General features: G+C 46.1%; 1 protein-coding gene across 7 annotated transcripts in view; it reads right to left on the bottom strand.

The window, feature by feature from the left end:
* RBM33 (RNA binding motif protein 33) overlaps positions 1 to 21758 on the bottom strand; it is a 306232-nt gene extending 284474 nt beyond the window's left edge. For 4 of the 7 annotated variants that reach the window (XM_078785696.1, XM_078785698.1, XM_078785697.1 and 1 more), the window contains exon 1: positions 21588 to 21758. In XM_078785696.1, the coding sequence (XP_078641822.1) occupies positions 21588 to 21622 (35 nt within the window). In that variant the 5' untranslated portion in view covers positions 21623 to 21758. The remainder of the gene's footprint in view (positions 1 to 21587) is intronic. The other 3 variants (XM_078785700.1, XM_078785702.1, XM_078785701.1) reach the window with 1 other exon arrangement.
* Between the last annotated feature and the right edge of the window lie 2648 nt (positions 21759 to 24406).

Genomic DNA, 24406 nt, shown 5'->3' with positions numbered 1-24406 from the left:
ATATCACTGTACCCTCTATCTCAAACTACCTTCTATTCCTGCCAATATCACTGTACCCCTCTATCGCAAACTACCTCTATTCCTGCCAATATCACTGTACCCCTCTATCGCAAACTACCTTCTATTCCTGCCAATATCACTGTACCCCTCTATCGCAAACTACCTCTATTCCTGCCAATATCACTGTACCCCGCTATCGCAAACTACCTTCTATTCCTGCCAATATCACTGTACCCTCTATCGCAAACTACCTCTATTCCTGCCAATATCACTGTACCCCTCTATCGCAAACTACCTCTATTCCTGCCAATATCACTGTACCCCTCTATTGCAAACTACCTCTATTCCTGCCAATATCACTGTACCCCTCTATCGCAAACTACCTTCTATTCCTGCCAATATCACTGTACCCCTCTATCGCAAACTACCTCTATTCCTGCCAATATCACTTTACCCCTCTATCTCAAACTACCCTCTATTCCTGCCAATGTCACTGTACCCCTCTATCTCAAACTACCCTCTATTCCTGCCAATGTCACTGTACCCCTCTATCTCAAACTACCTTCTATTCCTGCCAATATCACTGTACCCTCCATCTCAAACTACCCTCTATTCCTGCCAATATCACTTTACCCCTCTATCTCAAACTACCCTCTATTCCTGCCAATGTCACTGTACCCCTCTATCTCAAACTACCTTCTATTCCTGCCAATATCACTGTACCCTCCATCTCAAACTACCCTCTATTCCTGCCAATCTCACTGTACCCCTCTATCTCAAACTACCTTCTATTCCTGCCAATATCACTGTACCCTCTATCTCAAACTACCCTCTATTCCTGCCAATATCACTGTACCCCTCCATCTCAAACTACCTACTCATCCTGCCAATATCACTGTACCCCTCCATCTCAAACTACCTACTCGTCCTGACAATATCACTGTACCCCTCTATCTCAAATTACCCTCTATTCCTGCCAATATCACTGTACCCTCCATCTCAAACTACCTTCTATTCCTGCCAATATCACTGTACCCTCTATCTCAAACTACCCTCTATTCCTGCCAATATCACTGTCCCCCTCTATCTCAAACTACCCTCTATTCCTGCCAATATCACTGTACCCTCTATCTCAAACTACCTTCTATTCCTGCCAATATCACTGTACCCCTCTATCGCAAACTACCTCTATTCCTGCCAATATCACTGTACCCTCTATCTCAAACTATCCTCTATTCCTGCCAATATCACTGTACCCCTCTATCTCAAACTACCCTCTATTCCTGCCAATATCACTGTACCCTCTATCTCAAACCACCTTCTATTCCTGCCAATATCACTGTACCCCTCTATCTCAAACTACCCTCTATTTCTGCCAATATCACTGTACCCTCTTTCTCAAACGACCCTCTATTCCTGCCAATATCACTGTACCCTCTATCTCAATCTACCCTCTATTCCTGCCAATATCACTGTACCCCTCTATCTCAAACTACCCTCTATTCCTGCCAATATCACTTTACCCCTCTATCTCAAACTTCCCCGCTATTCCTGCCAATGTCACTGTACCCCTCTATCTCAAACTACCTTCTATTCCTGCCAAAGTCACTGTACCCTCCATCTCAAACTACCCTCTATTCCTGCCAATGTCACTGTACCCCTCTATCTCAAACTACCTTCTATTCCTGCCAATATCACTGTACCCTCTATCTCAAACTACCCTCTATTCCTGCCAATATCACTGTACCCCTCCATCTCAAACTACCTACTCGTCCTGCCAATATCACTGTACCCCTCCATCTCAAACTACCTACTCGTCCTGACAATATCACTGTACCCCTCTATCTCAAATTACCCTCTATTCCTGCCAATATCACTGTACCCTCCATCTCAAACTACCTTCTATTCCTGCCAATATCACTGTACCCCTCTATCTCAAACTACCCTCTATTCCTGCCAATATCACTGTCCCCCTCTATCTCAAACTACCCTCTATTCCTGCCAATATCACTGTACCCTCTATCTCAAACTACCTTATATTCCTGCCAATATCACTGTACCCCTCTATCGCAAACTACCTCTATTCCTGCCAATATCACTGTACCCTCTATCTCAAACTATCCTCTATTCCTGCCAATATCACTGTACCCCTCTATCTCAAACTACCCTCTATTCCTGCCAATATCACTGTACCCTCTATCTCAAACCACCTTCTATTCCTGCCAATATCACTGTACCCCTCTATCTCAAACTACCCTCTATTTCTGCCAATATCACTGTACCCTCTATCTCAAACTACCCTCTATTCCTGCCAATATCACTGTACCCTCTATCTCAATCTACCCTCTATTCCTGCCAATATCACTGTACCCCTCTATCTCAAACTACCCTCTATTCCTGCCAATATCACTTTACCCCTCTATCTCAAACTACCCTCTATTCCTGCCAATGTCACTGTACCCCTCTATCTCAAACTACCTTCTATTCCTGCCAATATCACTGTACCCTCCATCTCAAACTACCCTCTATTCCTGCCAATGTCACTGTACCCCTCTATCTCAAACTACCTTCTATTCCTGCCAATATCACTGTACCCTCTATCTCAAACTACCCTCTATTCCTGCCAATATCACTGTACCCCTCCATCTCAAACTACCTACTCGTCCTGCCAATATCACTGTACCCCTCCATCTCAAACTACCTACTCGTCCTGACAATATCACTGTACCCCTCTATCTCAAATTACCCTCTATTCCTGCCAATATCACTGTACCCTCCATCTCAAACTACCTTCTATTCCTGCCAATATCACTGTACCCCTCTATCTCAAACTACCCTCTATTCCTGCCAATATCACTGTACCCCGCTATCTCAAACTACCCTCTATTCCTGCCAATATCACTGTACCATCCATCTCAAACTACCTACTCGTCCTGACAATATCACTGTACCATCCATCTCAAACTACCTACTCGTCCTGACAATATCACTGCCCCCCTCTATCTCAAACTACCCTCTATTCCTGCCAATATCACTGTACCATCCATCTCAAACGACCTACTCGTCCTGACAATATCACTGTACCCCTCTATCTCAAACTACCCTCTATTCCTGCCAATATCACTGTACCCTCCATCTCAAACTACCTTCTATTCCTGCCAATATCACTGTACCCCTCCATCTCAAACTACCTACTCGTCCTGACAATATCACTGTACCCCTCCATCTCAAACTACCTTCTATTCCTGCCAATATCACTTTACCATCCATCTCAAACTACCTTCTATTCCTGCCAATATCACTGTACCCCTCCATCTCAAACTACCTTCTATTCCTGCCAATATCACTGTACCATCCATCTCAAACTACCTTCTAATCCTGCCAATATCACTGTACCCCTCCATCTCAAACTACCTACTCGTCCTGACAATATCACTGTACCCTCTATCTAAATCTACCTACTCGTCCTGACAATATCACTGTACCATCCATCTCAAACTACCTACTCGTCCTGACAATATCACTGTACCCCTCCATCTCAAACTACCTTCTATTCCTGCCAATATCACTGTACCCCTCTATCACAAAGTACCCTCTATTCCTGACAATATCACTGTACCCCTCTATCTCAAACTACCCTCTATTCCTGCCAATATCACTGTACCCCTCTATCTCAAACTACCCTCTATTCCTGACAATATCACTGTACCCTCTATCTCAAACTACCCTCTATTCCTGACAATATCACTGTACCCTCTATCTCAAACTACCCTCTATTCCTGACAATATCACTGTACCCTCTATCTCAAACTACCCTCTATTCCTGACAATATCACTGTACCCCTCTATCTCAAACTACCCTCTATTCCTGACAATATCACTGTACCCTCTATCTCAAACTACCCTCTATTCCTGACAATATCACTGTACCCTCTATCTCAAACTACCCTCTATTCCTGACAATATCACTGTACCCTCTATCTCAAACTACCCTCTATTCCTGACAATATCACTGTACCCTCTATCTCAAACTACCCTCTATTCCTGCCAATATCATTGTACCCTCTATCTCAAACTACCCTCTATTCCTGACAATATCACTGTACCCTCTATCTCAAACTACCCTCTATTCCTGCCAATATCATTGTACCCTCTATCTCAAACTACCCTCTATTCCTGACAATATCACTGTACCCCTCTATCTCAAACTACCCTCTATTCCTGACAATATCACTGTACCCTCTATCTCAAACTACCCTCTATTCCTGACAATATCACTGTACCCCTCTATCTCAAACTATCCTCTATTCCTGACAATATCACTGTACCCCTCTATCTCAAACTACCCTCTATTCCTGACAATATCACTGTACCCTCTATCTCAAACTACCCTCTATTCCTGACAATATCACTGTACCCTCTATCTCAAACTACCCTCTATTCCTGACAATATCACTGTACCCTCTATCTCAAACTACCCTCTATTCCTGCCAATATCATTGTACCCTCTATCTCAAACTACCCTCTATTCCTGGCAATATCACTGTACCCCTCTATCTCAAACTACCGTCTATTCCTGCCAATATCACTGTACCCCTCTATCTCAAACTACCCTCTATTCCTGCCAATATCACTGTACCCTCTATCTCAAACTACCCTCTATTCCTGACAATATCACTGTACCCTCTATCTCAAACTACCCTCTATTCCTGCCAATATCACTGTACCCCTCTATCTCAAACTACCCTCTATTCCTGCCAATATCACTGTACCCCTCTATCTCAATCTACCCTCTATTCCTGACAATATCACTGTACCCTCTATCTCAATCTACCCTCTATTCCTACCAATATCACTGTACCCTCTATCTCAAACTACCCTCTATTCCTGCCAATATCACTGTACCGTCTATCTCAATCTACCCTCTATTCCTGCCAATATCACTGTACCCCTCTATCTCAAACTACCCTCTATTCCTGCCAATATCACTGTACCGTCTATCTCAATCTACCCTCTATTCCTGCCAATATCACTGTACCCCTCTATCTCAAACTATCCTCTATTCCTGACAATATCACTGTACCCTCTATCTCAATCTACCCTCTATTCCTACCAATATCACTGTACCCTCTATCTCAAACTACCCTCTATTCCTGACAATATCACTGTACCGTCTATCTCAATCTACCCTCTATTCCTGCCAATATCACTGTACCCCTCTATCTCAAACTACCCTCTATTCCTGCCAATATCACTGTACCCTCTATCTCAAACTACCTTCTATTCCTGCCAATATCACTGTACCCCTCTATCTCAAACTACCCTCTATTCCTGCCAATATCACTGTACCCTCTATCTCAAACTATCCTCTATTCCTGCCAATATCACTGTACCCTCTATCTCAAACTACCTTCTATTCCTGCCAATATCACTGTACCCCTCTATCGCAAACTACCTCTATTCCTGCCAATATCACTGTACCCTCTATCTCAAACTATCCTCTATTCCTGCCAATATCACTGTACCCCTCTATCTCAAACTACCCTCTATTCCTGCCAATATCACTGTACCCCTCTATCTCAAACTACCCTCTATTCCTGCCAATATCACTGTACCCCTCTATCTCAAACCACCTTCTATTCCTGCCAATATCACTGTACCCCTCTATCTCAAACTACCCTCTATTTCTGCCAATATCACTGTACCCTCTATCTCAAACTACCCTCTATTCCTGCCAATATCACTGTACCCTCTATCTCAATCTACCCTCTATTCCTGCCAATATCACTGTACCCCTCTATCTCAAACTACCCTCTATTCCTGCCAATATCACTTTACCCCTCTATCTCAAACTACCCTCTATTCCTGCCAATGTCACTGTACCCCTCTATCTCAAACTACCTTCTATTCCTGCCAATATCACTGTACCCTCCATCTCAAACTACCCTCTATTCCTGCCAATGTCACTGTACCCCCTCTATCTCAAACTACCTTCTATTCCTGCCAATATCACTGTACCCTCTATCTCAAACTACCCTCTATTCCTGCCAATATCACTGTACCCCTCCATCTCAAACTACCTACTCGTCCTGCCAATATCACTGTACCCCTCCATCTCAAACTACCTACTCGTCCTGACAATATCACTGTACCCCTCTATCTCAAATTACCCTCTATTCCTGCCAATATCACTGTACCCTCCATCTCAAACTACCTTCTATTCCTGCCAATATCACTGTACCCCTCTATCTCAAACTACCCTCTATTCCTGCCAATATCACTGTCCCCCTCTATCTCAAACTACCCTCTATTCCTGCCAATATCACTGTACCCCTCCATCTCAAACTACCTACTCGTCCTGCCAATATCACTGTACCCTCTATCTCAAACTACCTTCTATTCCTGCCAATATCACTGTACCCCTCCATCTCAAACTACCTACTCGTCCTGCCAATATCACTGTACCCCTCCATCTCAAACTACCTACTCGTCCTGCCAATATCACTGTACCCCTCTATCTCAAACTATCCTCTATTCCTGACAATATCACTGTACCCCTCTATCTCAAACTACCCTCTATTCCTGCCAATATCACTGTACCCTCTATCTCAAACTACCTTCTATTCCTGCCAATATCACTGTACCCCTCTATCGCAAACTACCTCTATTCCTGCCAATATCACTGTACCCTCTATCTCAAACTATCCTCTATTCCTGCCAATATCACTGTACCCCTCTATCTCAAACTACCCTCTATTCCTGCCAATATCACTGTACCCTCTATCTCAAACCACCTTCTATTCCTGCCAATATCACTGTACCCCTCTATCTCAAACTACCCTCTATTTCTGCCAATATCACTGTACCCCTCTATCTCAAACTACCCTCTATTTCTGCCAATATCACTGTGCCCTCTATCTCAAACTACCCTCTATTCCTGCCAATATCACTGTACCCTCTATCTCAATCTACCCTCTATTCCTGCCAATATCACTGTACCCCTCTATCTCAAACTACCCTCTATTCCTGCCAATATCACTTTACCCCTCTATCTCAAACTACCCTCTATTCCTGCCAATGTCACTGTACCCCTCTATCTCAAACTACCTTCTATTCCTGCCAATATCACTGTACCCTCCATCTCAAACTACCCTCTATTCCTGCCAATGTCACTGTACCCCTCTATTTCAAACTACCTTCTATTCCTGCCAATATCACTGTACCCCTCTATCTCAAATTACCCTCTATTCCTGCCAATATCACTGTACCCTCCATCTCAAACTACCTTCTATTCCTGCCAATATCACTGTACCCCTCTATCTCAAACTACCCTCTATTCCTGCCAATATCACTGTACCCCACTATCTCAAACTACCCTCTATTCCTGCCAATATCACTGTACCATCCATCTCAAACTACCTACTCGTCCTGACAATATCACTGTACCATCCATCTCAAACTACCTACTCGTCCTGACAATATCACTGCCCCCCTCTATCTCAAACTACCCCTCTATTCCTGCCAATATCACTGTATCATCCATCTCAAACGACCTACTCGTCCTGACAATATCACTGTACCCCTCTATCTCAAACTACCCTCTATTCCTGCCAATATCACTGTACCCTCCATCTCAAACTACCTTCTATTCCTGCCAATATCACTGTACCCCTCCATCTCAAACTACCTACTCGTCCTGACAATATCACTGTACCCCTCCATCTCAAACTACCTTCTATTCCTGCCAATATCACTTTACCATCCATCTCAAACTACCTTCTATTCCTGCCAATATCACTGTACCCCTCCATCTCAAACTACCTTCTATTCCTGCCAATATCACTGTACCATCCATCTCAAACTACCTTCTATTCCTGCCAATATCACTGTACCCCTCCATCTCAAACTACCTACTCGTCCTGACAATATCACTGTACCCTCTATCTAAATCTACCTACTCGTCCTGACAATATCACTGTACCATCCATCTCAAACTACCTACTCGTCCTGACAATATCACTGTACCCCTCCATCTCAAACTACCTTCTATTCCTGCCAATATCACTGTACCCCTCTATCACAAAGTACCCTCTATTCCTGACAATATCACTGTACCCCTCTATCTCAAACTACCCTCTATTCCTGCCAATATCACTGTACCCCTCTATCTCAAACTACCCTCTATTCCTGACAATATCACTGTACCCTCTATCTCAAACTATCCTCTATTCCTGACAATATCACTGTACCCCTCTATCTCAAACTACCCTCTATTCCTGACAATATCACTGTACCCTCTATCTCAAACTACCCTCTATTCCTGCCAATATCATTGTACCCTCTATCTCAAACTACCCTCTATTCCTGCCAATATCACTGTACCCCTCTATCTCAAACTACCGTCTATTCCTGCCAATATCACTGTACCCCTCTATCTCAAACTACCCTCTATTCCTGCCAATATCACTGTACCCTCTATCTCAAACTACCCTCTATTCCTGACAATATCACTGTACCCTCTATCTCAAACTACCCTCTATTCCTGCCAATATCACTGTACCCCTCTATCTCAAACTACCCTCTATTCCTGCCAATATCACTGTACCCCTCTATCTCAATCTACCCTCTATTCCTGACAATATCACTGTACCCTCTATCTCAATCTACCCTCTATTCCTACCAATATCACTGTACCCTCTATCTCAAACTACCCTCTATTCCTGCCAATATCACTGTACCGTCTATCTCAATCTACCCTCTATTCCTGCCAATATCACTGTACCCCTCTATCTCAAACTACCCTCTATTCCTGCCAATATCACTGTACCCTCTATCTCAAACTACCTTCTATTCCTGCCAATATCACTGTACCCCTCTATCTCAAACTACCCTCTATTCCTGCCAATATCACTGTACCCTCTATCTCAAACTATCCTCTATTCCTGCCAATATCACTGTACCCCTCTATCTCAAACTACCCTCTATTCCTGCCAATATCACTGTACCCTCTATCTCAAACTACCTTCTATTCCTGCCAATATCACTGTACCCTTCTATCTCAAACTACCCTCTATTTCTGCCAATATCACTGTACCCTCTATCTCAAACTACCCTCTATTCCTGCCAATATCACTGTACCCTCTATCTCAATCTACCCTCTATTCCTGCCAATATCACTGTACCCCTCTATCTCAAACTACCCTCTATTCCTGCCAATATCACTTTACCCCTCTTATCTCAAACTACCCTCTATTCCTGCCAATATCACTGTACCCTCTATCTCAAACTACCCTCTATTCCTGCCAATATCACTGTACCCTCTATCTCAAACTACCCTCTATTCCTGCCAATATCACTGTACCCTCTATCTCAAACTACCCTCTATTCCTGCCAATATCACTGTACCCCTCTATCTCAAACTATCCTCTATTCCTGCCAATATCACTGTACCCTCTATCTCAAACTACCCTCTATTCCTGCCAATGTCACTGTACCCCTCTATCTCAAACTACCTTCTATTCCTGCCAATATCACTGTACCCTCTATCTCAAACTACCCTCTATTCCTGCCAATATCACTGTACCCCTCCATCTCAAACTACCTACTCGTCCTGCCAATATCACTGTACCCCTCCATCTCAAACTACCTACTCGTCCTGACAATATCACTGTACTCCTCTATCTCAAACTACCTTCTATTCCTGCCAATATCACTGTACCCTCTATCTCAAACTACCCTCTATTCCTGCCAATATCACTGTACCCCTCCATCTCAAACTACCTACTCGTCCTGCCAATATCACTGTACCCCTCCATCTCAAACTACCTACTCGTCCTGACAATATCACTGTACCCCTCTATCTCAAACTACCCTCTATTCCTGCCAATATCACTGTACCCTCCATCTCAAACTACCTTCTATTCCTGCCAATATCACTGTACCTTTCTATCTCAAACTACCCTCTATTCCTGCCAATATCACTGTACCCCTCTATCTCAAACTACCCTCTATTCCTGCCAATATCACTGTACCCCTCTATCTCAAACTACCCTCTATTCCTGCCAATATCACTGTACCCCTCTATCTCAATCTACCCTCTATTCCTGCCAATATCACTGTACCCTCCATCTCAAACTACCTTCTATTCCTGCCAATATCACTGTACCTCTCCATCTCAAACTACCTACTCGTCCTGACAATATCACTGTACCCCTCCATCTCAAACTACCTACTCGTCCTGACAATATCACTGTACCCCTCCATCTCAAACTACCTTCTATTCCTGCCAATATCACTTTACCATCCATCTCAAACTACCTTCTATTCCTGCCAATATCACTGTACCCCTCCATCTCAAACTACCTTCTATTCCTGCCAATATCACTGTACCATCCATCTCAAACTACCTTCTATTCCTGCCAATATCACTGTACCCCTCCATCTCAAACTACCTACTCGTCCTGACAATATCACTGTACCCTCTATCTAAATCTACCGACTCGTCCTGACAATATCACTGTACCATCCATCTCAAACTACCTACTCGTCCTGACAATATCACTGTACCCCTCCATCTCAAACTACCTTCTATTCCTAATATCACTGTACCGTCTATCTCAATCTACCCTCTATTCCTGCCAATATCACTGTACCCCTCTATCTCAAACTACCCTCTATTCCTGCCAATATCACTGTACCCTCTATCTCAAACTACCTTCTATTCCTGCCAATATCACTGTACCCCTCTATCTCAAACTACCCTCTATTCCTGCCAATATCACTGTACCCTCTATCTCAAACTATCCTCTATTCCTGCCAATATCACTGTACCCCTCTATCTCAAACTACCCTCTATTCCTGCCAATATCACTGTACCCTCTATCTCAAACTACCTTCTATTCCTGCCAATATCACTGTACCCCTCTATCTCAAACTACCCTCTATTTCTGCCAATATCACTGTACCCTCTATCTCAAACTACCCTCTATTCCTGCCAATATCACTGTACCCTCTATCTCAATCTACCCTCTATTCCTGCCAATATCACTGTACCCCTCTATCTCAAACTACCCTCTATTCCTGCCAATATCACTTTACCCCTCTTATCTCAAACTACCCTCTATTCCTGCCAATATCACTGTACCCTCTATCTCAAACTACCCTCTATTCCTGCCAATATCACTGTACCCTCTATCTCAAACTACCCTCTATTCCTGCCAATATCACTGTACCCTCTATCTCAAACTACCCTCTATTCCTGCCAATATCACTGTACCCCTCTATCTCAAACTATCCTCTATTCCTGCCAATATCACTGTACCCTCTATCTCAAACTACCCTCTATTCCTGCCAATGTCACTGTACCCCTCTATCTCAAACTACCTTCTATTCCTGCCAATATCACTGTACCCTCTATCTCAAACTACCCTCTATTCCTGCCAATATCACTGTACCCCTCCATCTCAAACTACCTACTCGTCCTGCCAATATCACTGTACCCCTCCATCTCAAACTACCTACTCGTCCTGACAATATCACTGTACCCTCTATCTCAAACTACCTTCTATTCCTGCCAATATCACTGTACCCTCTATCTCAAACTACCCTCTATTCCTGCCAATATCACTGTACCCCTCCATCTCAAACTACCTACTCGTCCTGCCAATATCACTGTACCCCTCCATCTCAAACTACCTACTCGTCCTGACAATATCACTGTACCCCTCTATCTCAAACTACCCTCTATTCCTGCCAATATCACTGTACCCTCCATCTCAAACTACCTTCTATTCCTGCCAATATCACTGTACCCCTCTATCTCAAACTACCCTCTATTCCTGCCAATATCACTGTACCCCTCTATCTCAAACTACCCTCTATTCCTGCCAATATCACTGTACCCCTCTATCTCAAACTACCCTCTATTCCTGCCAATATCACTGTACCCCTCTATCTCAATCTACCCTCTATTCCTGCCAATATCACTGTACCCTCCATCTCAAACTACCTTCTATTCCTGCCAATATCACTGTACCCCTCCATCTCAAACTACCTACTCGTCCTGACAATATCACTGTACCCCTCCATCTCAAACTACCTACTCGTCCTGACAATATCACTGTACCCCTCTATCTCAAACTACCCCTCTATTCCTGCCAATATCACTGTACCATCCATCTCAAACTACCTACTCGTCCTGACAATATCACTGTACCATCCATCTCAAACTACCTACTCGTCCTGACAATATCACTGCCCCCCTCTATCTCAAACTACCCCTCTATTCCTGCCAATATCACTGTACCATCCATCTCAAACGACCTACTCGTCCTGACAATATCACTGTACCCCTCTATCTCAAACTACCCTCTATTCCTGCCAATATCACTGTACCCTCCATCTCAAACTACCTTCTATTCCTGCCAATATCACTGTACCCCTCCATCTCAAACTACCTACTCGTCCTGACAATATCACTGTACCCCTCCATCTCAAACTACCTTCTATTCCTGCCAATATCACTTTACCATCCATCTCAAACTACCTTCTATTCCTGCCAATATCACTGTACCCCTCCATCTCAAACTACCTTCTATTCCTGCCAATATCACTGTACCATCCATCTCAAACTACCTTCTATTCCTGCCAATATCACTGTACCCCTCCATCTCAAACTACCTACTCGTCCTGACAATATCACTGTACCCTCTATCTAAATCTACCTACTCGTCCTGACAATATCACTGTACCATCCATCTCAAACTACCTACTCGTCCTGACAATATCACTGTACCCCTCCATCTCAAACTACCTTCTATTCCTGCCAATATCACTGTACCCCTCTATCACAAAGTACCCTCTATTCCTGACAATATCACTGTACCCCTCTATCTCAAACTACCCTCTATTCCTGCCAATATCACTGTACCCCTCTATCTCAAACTACCCTCTATTCCTGACAATATCACTGTACCCTCTATCTCAAACTACCCTCTATTCCTGACAATATCACTGTACCCCTCTATCTCAAACTACCTTCATTTCCTGCCAATATCACTGTACCCTCTATCTCAAACTATCCTCTATTCCTGACAATATCACTGTACCCTCTATCTCAAACTACCCTCTATTCCTGACAATATCACTGTACCCCTCTATCTCAAACTACCCTCTATTCCTGACAATATCACTGTACCCTCTATCTCAAACTATCCTCTATTCCTGACAATATCACTGTACCCTCTATCTCAAACTACCCTCTATTCCTGACAATATCACTGTACCCCTCTATCTCAAACTACCCTCTATTCCTGCCAATATCACTGTACCCTCTATCTCAAACTACCCTCTATTCCTGACAATATCACTGTACCCCTCTATCTCAAACTACCTTCTTTTCCTGCCAATATCACTGTACCCCTCTATCTCAAACTATCCTCTATTCCTGACAATATCACTGTACCCCTCTATCTCAAACTATCCTCTATTCCTGACAATATCACTGTACCCCTCCATCTCAAACTATCCTCTATTCCTGCCAATATCACTGTACCCTCTATCTCAAACTACCCTCTATTCCTGACAATATCACTGTACCCTCTATCTCAAACTACCCTCTATTCCTGCCAATATCACTGTACCCTCTATCTCAAACTATCCTCTATTCCTGCCAATATCACTGTACCCCTCTATCTCAAACTACCCTCTATTCCTGCCAATATCACTGTACCCCTCTATCTCAAACTACCTTCTTTTCCTGCCAATATCACTGTACCCCTCCATCTCAAACTACCTTATTTTCCTGCCAATATCACTGTACCCCTCTATCTCAAACTACCTTCTATTCCTGACAATATCACTGTACCCCTCTATTTCAAACTACCTATTAGTCCTGCTAACATCGCGAAACCTTATATCTCCGATGCTTGAAGGTACCAATATAATTTAAACCCAACTACCGTTACTGCTCCTACAACCTATCCAGGGAGACCTTTCCACACACCAACTACTCTCTGAGTGAAAAACTCCTGCATTAGTACTATGTTCACTCTCAGGCCATGTGCCCTCATCCTATCACTGTCTATTATGATGAAGAACGATTCCGCACTTTTATCCATCTCCCTGTATAATATTCTCCCACACCAGAAAGACGTTGTTCATGCCAGAATATGCACGTCGCCACAGCACACCAACTGGCCGTCTCATCATATCCCCATAATTAACACCTCCTCCTCATATCCCCCCATAATTATCACCTCCTCCTCATATCCCCCATAATTATCACCTCCTCCTCATATCCCCCATAATTATGACCTCATCATATCCCCATAATTATCGCCTCCTCATATCCCCCCATAATTATCACCTCCTCCTCATATCCCCCATAATTATCACCTCCTCCTCCTCCTCCTCATATCCCCCCATAATTATCACCTCCTCCTCATATCCCCCCATAATTATCACCTCCTCCTCATATCCCCATAATTATCACCTCCGCATATCCCCCCATAATTATCACCTCCTCCTCATATCCCCCATAATTATCACCTCCTCCTCCTCCTCATATCCCCCCATAATTATCACCTCCTTCTCATATACCCCCATAATAATCACCTCCTCCTCATATCCCCATAATTATCACCTCCACATATCCCCCCCATAATTATCACCTCATCCTCATCACCCCCATAATTATCACCTCCTCCTCTTCATATCCCCCATAATTATCACCTCCTCCTCCTCATATCCCCCATAATTATCACCTTCTCCTCCTCATATCCCCCATAATTAACACCTCCTCCTCCTCCTCCTCCTCATATCCCCCATAATTATCACCTCCTCCTCCTCATATCCCCCACAATCACCTCCTCCTCCTCATATCCCCCATAATTATCACCTCCTCCTCCTCATATCCCCCATAATTATCACCTCCTCCTCATATCCCCCCATAATTATCACCTCCTCCTCCTCATATCCCCCATAATTATCACCTCCTCCTCATATACCCCCATAATTATCACCTCCTCCTCATATCCCCATAATTATCACCTCCGCATATCCCCCCATAATTATCACCTCCTCTCATAACCCCCATAATTATCACCTCCTCCTCCTCAAATCCCCCCCATAATTATCACATCCTCCTATCCCCCCATAATTATCACCTTCTCCTCATATCCCCCCATAATTATCATCTCCTCCTCATATCCCCCCATAATTATCACCTCCTCCTCATATCCCCCCATAATTATCACCTCCTCCTCATATCCCCCCATAATTATCACCTCCTCCTCATATCCCCCCATAATTATCACCTCCTCCTCATATCCCCCATAATTATGACCTCATCATATCCCCATAATTATCACCTTCTCCTCATATTCCCCTATAATTATCACCTCCTCCTCATATCCCCCCCATAATATCACCTCCTCCTCATATCCCCATAATTATCAACTCCTCATATCCCCCCATAATTATCACCTCCTCCTCATAACCCCAATAATTATCAACTCCTCCTCCTCATATCCCCCCATAATTATCACCTCCTCCTCATAACCCCCATAATTATCACCTCATCCTCATAGCCCCCCATAATTATCACCTCCTCCTCATATCCCCCCATAATTATCACCTCCACCTCATATCCCCCAATAATTATCACCTCCTCCTCATATCCCCCCATAATAACACCTCCTCCTCATATCCCACCATAATTATCACCTCCTCCTCATATCCCCCCATAATTATCACCTCATCCTCATATCCCCCCATAATTATCACCTCCTCCTCATATCCCCCCATAATTATCACCTCCACCTCATATCCCCCCATAATTATCACCTCCTCCTCATATCCCCCCATAATAACACCTCCTCCTCATATCCCCCCATAATATTGGGACTTCCGCTTCCGGTCTTGCTGGCGAGGTTTCATTTATTCGCAGCTCTCCACGCTCTCCATTGAAATCGAAGTTAAGTAATTGTTCCCATTTGTATTTTCGTTATAACTGTATTTATTTAATGGTGTTGTACGTATAGTGTGTCCCGAGGAAGATTTTCGGTGCAAATCTTTCATACCTGTGTAGAAAATCGTGTTAATTCATGTCGTGTCTTTTGAGGCCTTGTACAGTGTCCAACCTTGAGGCTTTGTTTTTCTCTCAGCGGTCCATCGTTTGTGCTCCAATAACTTTCGTTCTCTGTATTCCCAGTCTTTTCACCCCATAGCCTACTTCCTTGTTTAAAATCTCAACTCAAAAAAAAAATAAAAAAAACATTTCCTTCTCTGTTCTTATTTGTTGTTCTCATTCGTTTATTCGTTCTTATCCGTTCGTTCGTTCTTCGACCACGTGTTTCTCCCCCATTTCCCCAGATAGTTTTCACTGTTAAACTTTAAAATGTTTACACTTTCCCCTCAAGTTCTGTATTCCGTCGTATATTATAACACCTTTTTCTTCTTCTTCTTCTTCAAAAGGCTGCTTTCGACTTGCTCACCAAATCTATTCATCCCAAAAAAAAATTCCATCTCTTACAGTGACTCTTTTCTACATTCCCTAAACTCTCCTGCACTCCATCCTCCCTCCAGCGTCCTTAAACATATTTTTGACTCGAAGGTCACAAGAAACTCATTTTGCAATAAATGTTCGTTTCCCATTAATCGTACACTTTCTAAAATCCAATCTCACCCCTCCCCTCCAAATCTTCCCCATAACCCCTCCCCTCCAAATCTTCCCCATCACCCCTCCCCTCCAAATCTTCCCCATCACCCATCCCTTTCAAATATTCCCCCTTGCCCCTCCCCTCCAAATCCTCCCCATCACCCATCCCTTTCAAATCTCCCCCCTTGCCCCTTCCCTCCTAAACTCCCCCCACACCCCTCCCCTCCAAGATTCCCCCTCACCCCTCCCCTTCTACACTCCCCCCTCACCCCTCCCCTCCAAATCTCCCCCATATCCCATCCCTTTCAAATCCCTCCCCTTGTCCCTTCCCTCCTAAACTCCCCCCTCGCCCCTCCCCTTCAAATCTCCCCACCCTCATTTCTTCTCAATTTCCCCCCTCTCACTCCCCTCCTCAAAGCGTCCTCCCCGCTTCTTCTCCCTTCCAACTCTCACCTCCATCTCCCCCAACCTTCTGCCTCGCTCTTCCCCCTCCTCAAATAACACCTCATTGTGCCTCACCCAATCACCATCAAACCTTTTGTCCACCCCATCCTTCCCTTTCTCCGAGCTATTCTGAAATCTCTGACACACCTTCAACAGCTCTCCCTACCTCTTCCACATCTTACTCTACCCCTCCTCCCCCTGTTCTGTATCCGATGCGCCCCCTTCCTCTTCATTAACGGCATGGACCTCAAACATCCAGGGCCTTCGTTCAAACTTAACTGATCTCTCCATACAGGTTGCTTCTGACAAACCAGACGTGATCTGCTTAACAGAAACTTTCCTCCTTCATGATGTCTCTGATTCCTTGGTATCTCTCCCGGGTTACTCCCTCCTCCGGTATGATAGACCTGAGCCTCGTCCTGGAGGTGGGGTTGCTATCTTTATCAAAAACTCTCTTCCTCACTCGCCCTGCACTGCACTCTCTCCACCTCACCCCCAGGAATACCTCTGGCTACGGCTTCCCCTTCGCTCCCACCTCTTGTTCATATGTGTGTTGTACCGTCCACCAAATAGTGATGACTCCATCTACATCTCGCTGTCTGATAATATGGACCAACTTCTATCTACTCATCCAAACTCTCTCTTCCTCATATGTGGTGATTTCAATTGTCACCATGCCAGTTGGCTGGGTGTGGGTACCTCTCTCACCAGCCATGGCTCCTCAGCAAAGGACTTCTACGACTCACTGGGACTGACACAATCTGTCAATTTCCCGACCCGGATCTCAGTCAACGGAGCATCTTCTCTTCTGGACTTGGTTATGACTAACTTCTGAAAATGTCTGCTGCTCTTCTTCTGCTCCAATCGGCTAATCTGATCATGTGCTTGTTAAAGTGGACATCTCTCTGACCATTCTCAGGTAGCCTGCTCAGCGTCGACGAGTCTGGCATTTCACTCAGGCCAACTGGCACGGTCTTCAAGCAGCCATCAATCATCTGCACTGGTCTCCCATCTCTACCGCCTCTGACATCAACTCATCCTGGGAATTCTTCCAAAGTAAATTGCTCTCTCTCATGCACAGATTTATCCCATCTCGTCTTCAGTTGTCATACCCTTCCTCCCGTCCATGGTACACGGAATCTTGTGGTGAGGCTATTGCCCAGAAACAACTTGCCTTCGTCTCCTGGAAAGCAAATCCAACGGAAGGAAATCTCATTTCCTTTCACAAAGCCCGAAACAAGTGTGTGTCCACCCTCAGGAGAGCCAGGAAACAATATATCTCCATTCTCAAGACCGAACTCTCTTATCTGTCTCCCTCTTCCAAATCCTGGTGGTGTCTGGTCAAATCTGTTTCTGGTGTTTGTTCCCCCTCCATCCCCTCCCTTACCTCAAACGGCTACACAGCTGACTCCGCACGTGAAAAAGCTGAATGCCTCAACTCTGTGTTTGCCTCTAAATCTTGTGTCCCAAACCCATCCCTCTCTGTACCCACCGTACCCAGTCGTACCCAGCTGCTCCTGAACTCCGTGTCCTTTCCTCCTGACAAGGTGGAAAAGTTTCTGTCAACCCTCGACTCTGATTCTGCAACTGGACCTGACGGCATCAGCCCACGGGTCCTAAAATCCTGTTCTTCTGCTCTTCCACTCCCTCTCTCTGTTCTCTTCACCCTCTCTTTTGCTCAAGGTCAACTGCCATCTGCTTGGAAATCAGCCAACATCACCGCTTTGCACAAAAAATGTGCAAAAACAGATCCTAGCAACTACAGACCAATCAGCCTTCTCCCAATTATCAGCAGTCATGGAATCCATCATTGCTTCAGATATGAAATATTTCCTCTTCCCCAATGGCTTGATCTCTGATCATCAATTTGGTTTCAGACCAGGTCACTCCACTCTTGACATGCTGCTTCTGCTGTCTCAACAATGGATGGAGGTCCTCAATGCCAAACAGGAAATTAGAGCTGTCTCCCTCGACATATCACGTGCCTTCGATACGGTCTGGCATCCCGCTCTGCTCACTAAACTCTCCTCCTTTGGTATCCATGGAAATCTCCACGCATGGCTGGCGGACTTCCTCTCTAGTCGTAGTCAACGTGTGGCCCTGAATGGGTTTCTCTCATCTCCTCTTCCTGTTCAGGCTGGAGTTCCTCAAGGCAGTGTTCTGGGCCCTGTGCTTTTTCTGGTCTTCATCAATGATCTCTCTGACTCTCTTGAAAATCCTCTCTTTCTCTTTGCTGATGACTCCACTCTCTTCCGCTCCATTCCTCATCCCTCAGATTGGCAGTCTGCAGCCTCCTCACTCTCTGCAGACCTGGACAAAATCACAGACTGGGCAAACAAGTGGAACATGTCTTTCAATCCTGACAAATCTCACACTCTTACGATGTCTCTCCAAAAAGACCGACTGGACAACCCTCCCATCTACTTTCTGAATAATCCTCTCCAAGAAGTTCTGTCACTCAAGCTTTTGGGTCTCACTATCTGCCATGATCTTTCCTGGGAAAACCACATTTCCAAGCTGGCCTCCAAAGCCAGTCGCCGACTGGGCATCCTCCGTCATGCGAAGTCCTTCGTTGGCACACCTGAGCTCCTCACCGCAAACAAGGCTTTCATCCGCAGCTCAATGGAGTACTGCTCTCCCCTCTGGGCTGGTGCTCCTGCCTCACACCTAGCTCGTCTTCACGCTGTTGAAACCAAAGCATTCAGAATCATTGGAATCTCCCGCGATGATGCTATCTCCGAGGGCCTTTCACTTACTCAACGCAGGCAGGTTGGTGGTCTTTCCGTCTTCTACCGACTCCTCTCCGGCCTTGCTCCCCCAGCTCTCTCTGGGCTCTGTCCCCCAAATATTCCTACAGGTCGCACAAGATCTGCCTGCAACCCTCTTATGGTTAAACTGCCAAAATCAAGACTCTCTGCTCACCTTCACGCCTTCATTCCTCTTTTCTCCCGCCTCTGGAACAAACTCCCTCACTCTCTTCAATCCCACTCCTCCCTCCAGGTCTTTAAAACGGCTGTTCACGACCATCTCTTATCTTCCACCATCCAAAACCTTGATCTTTTCTACCCCCGCTAATTTCACCCCAAATCCACTTTTTGAGGTGCCGACTTCTTTCCTGGAAGTCCTTGGTGTCCTTGCGTTTTATACCTATCCTGCCCCCCCCCCCCCCCACACCCAGGCCCTCTCCCTCCCACACATCTCCCGATGTCCCTGCTCTCAAATGTTGTGTTTGTGTGCTTCCTCCCCTTCTCTCCCCATCTTGTCGACCGCTCCCCTTTTTATATACTTTGTTTGCTTGTTTGTTTGATTTGTTTGTTTGATAAATGTTAGCTCTTTCACGAGCCTCGACTCTGAATACAAAAAAAAAAAATCACCTCCTCCTCATATCCCCCCATAATTATCAACTCCTCATCATATCGCCGCATAATTATCAACTCCTCCTCCTCCTCATTTCCCCCATAATTATCACCTCCTCCTCCTCCTCATTTCCCCCATAATTATCACCTCCTCCTCCTCCTCATATCCCCCCATAATTATCACCTCCTCCTCCGCCTCATATCCCCCCATAATTATCACCTCCTCCTCCTCCTCATTTCCCCCATAATTATCACCTCCTCCTCCTCCTCCTCATTTCCCCCATAATTATCACCTCCTCCTCCTCCTCATTTCCCCCATAATTATCACCTCCTCCTCCTCCTCCTCCTCATTTCCCCCATAATTATCACCTCCTCCTCCTCCTCATTTCCCCCATAATTATCACCTCCTCCTCCTCCTCATTTCCCCCATAATTATCACCTCCTCCTCCTCCTCATTTCCCCCATAATTATCACCTCCTACTCATTTCCCCCATAATTATCACCTCCTCCTCCTCATTTCCCCCATCATTATCACCTCATTTCGCCCATAATTATCACCTCCTCATTTCCCCCATAATTATCACCTCCTACTCATTTCCCCCATAATTATCACCTCCTACTCATTTCCCCCATAATTATCACCTCCTCCTCATATCCCCCATAATTATCACCTCCTCCTCCTCCTCATTTCCCCCATAATTATCACCTCCTACTCATTTCCCCCATAATTATCACCTCCTCCTCATTTCCCCCATCATTATCACCTCATTTCGCCCATAATTATCACCTCCTCCTCATTTCCCCCATAATTATCACCTCGCCACCTCCTCTCTAATGTATAAAGTAAAGTGTTCAGGTAGACACACACACTGACACAGCGACATGTTTTCTCCACACATTACACTTTATATTTAATAATTCCTCCTCACGAACAGCATTTCCGTTAAGAGCACAAAGAGAGATCTTTTTAACTACTTTATTACTTTTGGGAAGTCGAGTCGGGGTTGATCGTCGCGGAGACAATTTCGAGGCCGAAGTGGCGCACAGACGGAAACTAGGCAAAACCACGGCGGCCTCAATCCTAAAAGTAGGCCCAGAAAGCTTGATCGACACACAGGTAGCTTCGTTACCTCGTCTCGTGATGATGGTTATGGCTGAAGATCATTTGGCTGGTGGACGCCCAACAAACGGTCGCCTAAACCCGCGATCATTGGCGAAGTTCGACCAAACGACACAGTCAGAAAAGCAGGACGGACGCGCGACCAAAGCAGAACGACAACAGCGGCTCACGCGCTTCGCAATCTTAGTCTTCTTCTTCTTCATGTGGGTGTACATCCGGCCGGTGGTGAAACGAGCTCCAAACGGCCAAACGCATCGCAGACACAGACGTGGATCCGCACAACTGCACAAATGCCCACACACCCGTCTAACCCTACACACCGCACACACCCCACACACTCCCCACACTCCCCACACTCCCCCCACACACACACTCCCCACATCCCCCCACTCCCCACACACCCTCACTCCCCACAAACCCCACACTCCCCACATGCCCCACACTCCCCACACACCACACACTCCACACACACTCCACACACACCCCACACACACACACTCCCCACACACCACACACTCCCAACACACCCAACACACTCCCCACATCCCCTCACTCCACACAAACCCCACACAGCACACACTCCCCACACCCAACACACGCCCCACATCTCCCCCCCCCCCCCCCACGCCCCACACACCCACACACCCCACACTCCCCCCACACCCCACATTCCCCACACAGCACACACTCCCCGCACCCAACACACTCCCCACATCCCCACACACCCTCACTCCCCACAAACCCCACACTCCCCACATGCCCCACACTCCCCACACACCACACACTCCCCACACACCCCACACCCACACACCCCACACACTCCCCACACACCACACCCTCCCCCCCCCCCCCCCCAAGCCCCACACACCCCACACACCCTCACACCCCACACACCCTCACCCCCACAAACCCCACACTCCCCACATGCCCCACACACCCCACACACGGCACACACTTCCCACACACCACACACTCCCCTCCCCCACGCCCCACACACCCACACACCCCACACACCCTCACACCCCACACACCCTCACCCCCACACTCCCCACAAACCCCACACACCCCACACTCCCCACATGCCCCACACACTCCCCGTGCCAGACAACCCCCCCCCCCCCACACCCCACACCCCCCACACTCCCCGCACTCCCCACAAACCCCACACTCCCCACACACCCCAAACGCCCCACACTCCACACACACCCCACACCCCCCACTCCCCACACCCCCCCCCCCCCCCCACACACCCCAAACGCCCCACACTCCACACACACCCCACACACCCCACTCCCCACACAACCCACACTCCCCACACTCCCCTCACACCCCACACACCCACACACCCTCACACCCCACACTCTCCACACTACCCACACCCTGTTCATATGTGTTGTACCGTCCACCAAACAGTGTTGACTCCATCTACATCTCGCTGTCTGATAACATGGACCAACCTCTATCTACTCATCCCAACTCTCTCTTCCTCAGATGTGGTGATTTCAATTGCACCATGCCAGTTGGCTGGGTGTGGGTACCTCTCTCACCAGCCATGGCTCCTCAGCAAAGGACTTCTGCGACTCACTGGGACTGACACAATCTCTCAATTTCCTGACCCGGATCTCAGTCAACGGAGCATCTTCTCTTCTGGACTTGGTTATGACTAACTTCCCTGAAAATGTCTGCTGCTCTTCTTCTGCTCCAATCGGCTCATCTGATCATGTTCTTTTTAAAGTGGACATCTCTCTGACCATTCTCAGAGAGCCTCCTCAGCACCGACGAGTCTGGCATTTCACTCAGGCCAACTGGCACGGTCTTCAAGCAGCCATCAATCATCTGAACTGGTCTCCCATCTCTACCACCTCTGACATCAACTCATCCTGGGAATTCTTCCAAAGTAAATTGCTCTCTCTCATGCACAGATTTATCCCAACTCGTCTTCAGTTGTCATACCCTTCCTCCCGTCCATGGTATGTGCAATCTTGTGGTGAGGCTGTTGCCCTGAAACAACTTGCCTTCACCTCCTGGAAGGCAAATACAACAGAAGGAAATCTCATTTCCTTTCACAAAGCCCGAAACAAGTGTGTCCACCCTCAGGAGAGCCAGGAAGCAATATCTCTCTGCTCTCAAAACTGAACTCTCAAACCTGTCTCCCTCCTCCAAATCCTGGTGGCGTTTGGTCAAATCTGTTTCTGGTGTTTGTTCCCCCTCCATCCCCTCCCCTACCTCAAATGGCTAAACAGCTGACTCCGCACTTGAAAAAGCCGAATGCCTCAACTCTGTGTTTGCCTCTAAATATTATGTCCCAAACCCATCTTTCTCTGTACCCACCATACCCAGTCGTACCCAGCTGCTCCTGGACTCTGTGTCCTTCTCTCCTGACAAGGTGGAGAAGTTTCTGTCAAACCTCGACTCTGATTCTGCAACTGGACCAGACGGCATCAGCCGACGGGTCCTAAAATGCTGCTCTGCAGCTCGATCTCACCCTCTCTCAGTTCTCTTCACCCTCTCTTTTGCTCAAGGTCATCTGCCATTAGCTTGGAAATCAGCCAACATCACAGCTTTACACAAAAAGGTGCAAAAACAGATCCTTGCAACTACAGACCAATCAGCCTGCTCCCAAGTATCAGCAAAGTCATGGAATCCATCATTGCTTCGGATATCAAATCCTTCCCTTTCTCCAATGGCTTGATCTCTGATCATCAATTTGGATTCAGACCAGGTCACTCTACTCTGGACATGCTGCTTCTGCTGTCTCAACAATGGATGGAGGTCTTCAATGTCAAACAGGAAATCAGAGCTGTCTCCCTTGACATATCACATGCATTC

Source organism: Myxine glutinosa, chromosome 10 (genome assembly GCF_964187855.1).
Source record: "Myxine glutinosa chromosome 10, kmMyxGlut1.1, whole genome shotgun sequence".
Taxonomy (NCBI): domain Eukaryota; kingdom Metazoa; phylum Chordata; class Myxini; order Myxiniformes; family Myxinidae; genus Myxine; species Myxine glutinosa.
Note: the sequence above shows the minus strand (reverse complement) of the source record. Positions and strands in the feature narration are given on the sequence as shown.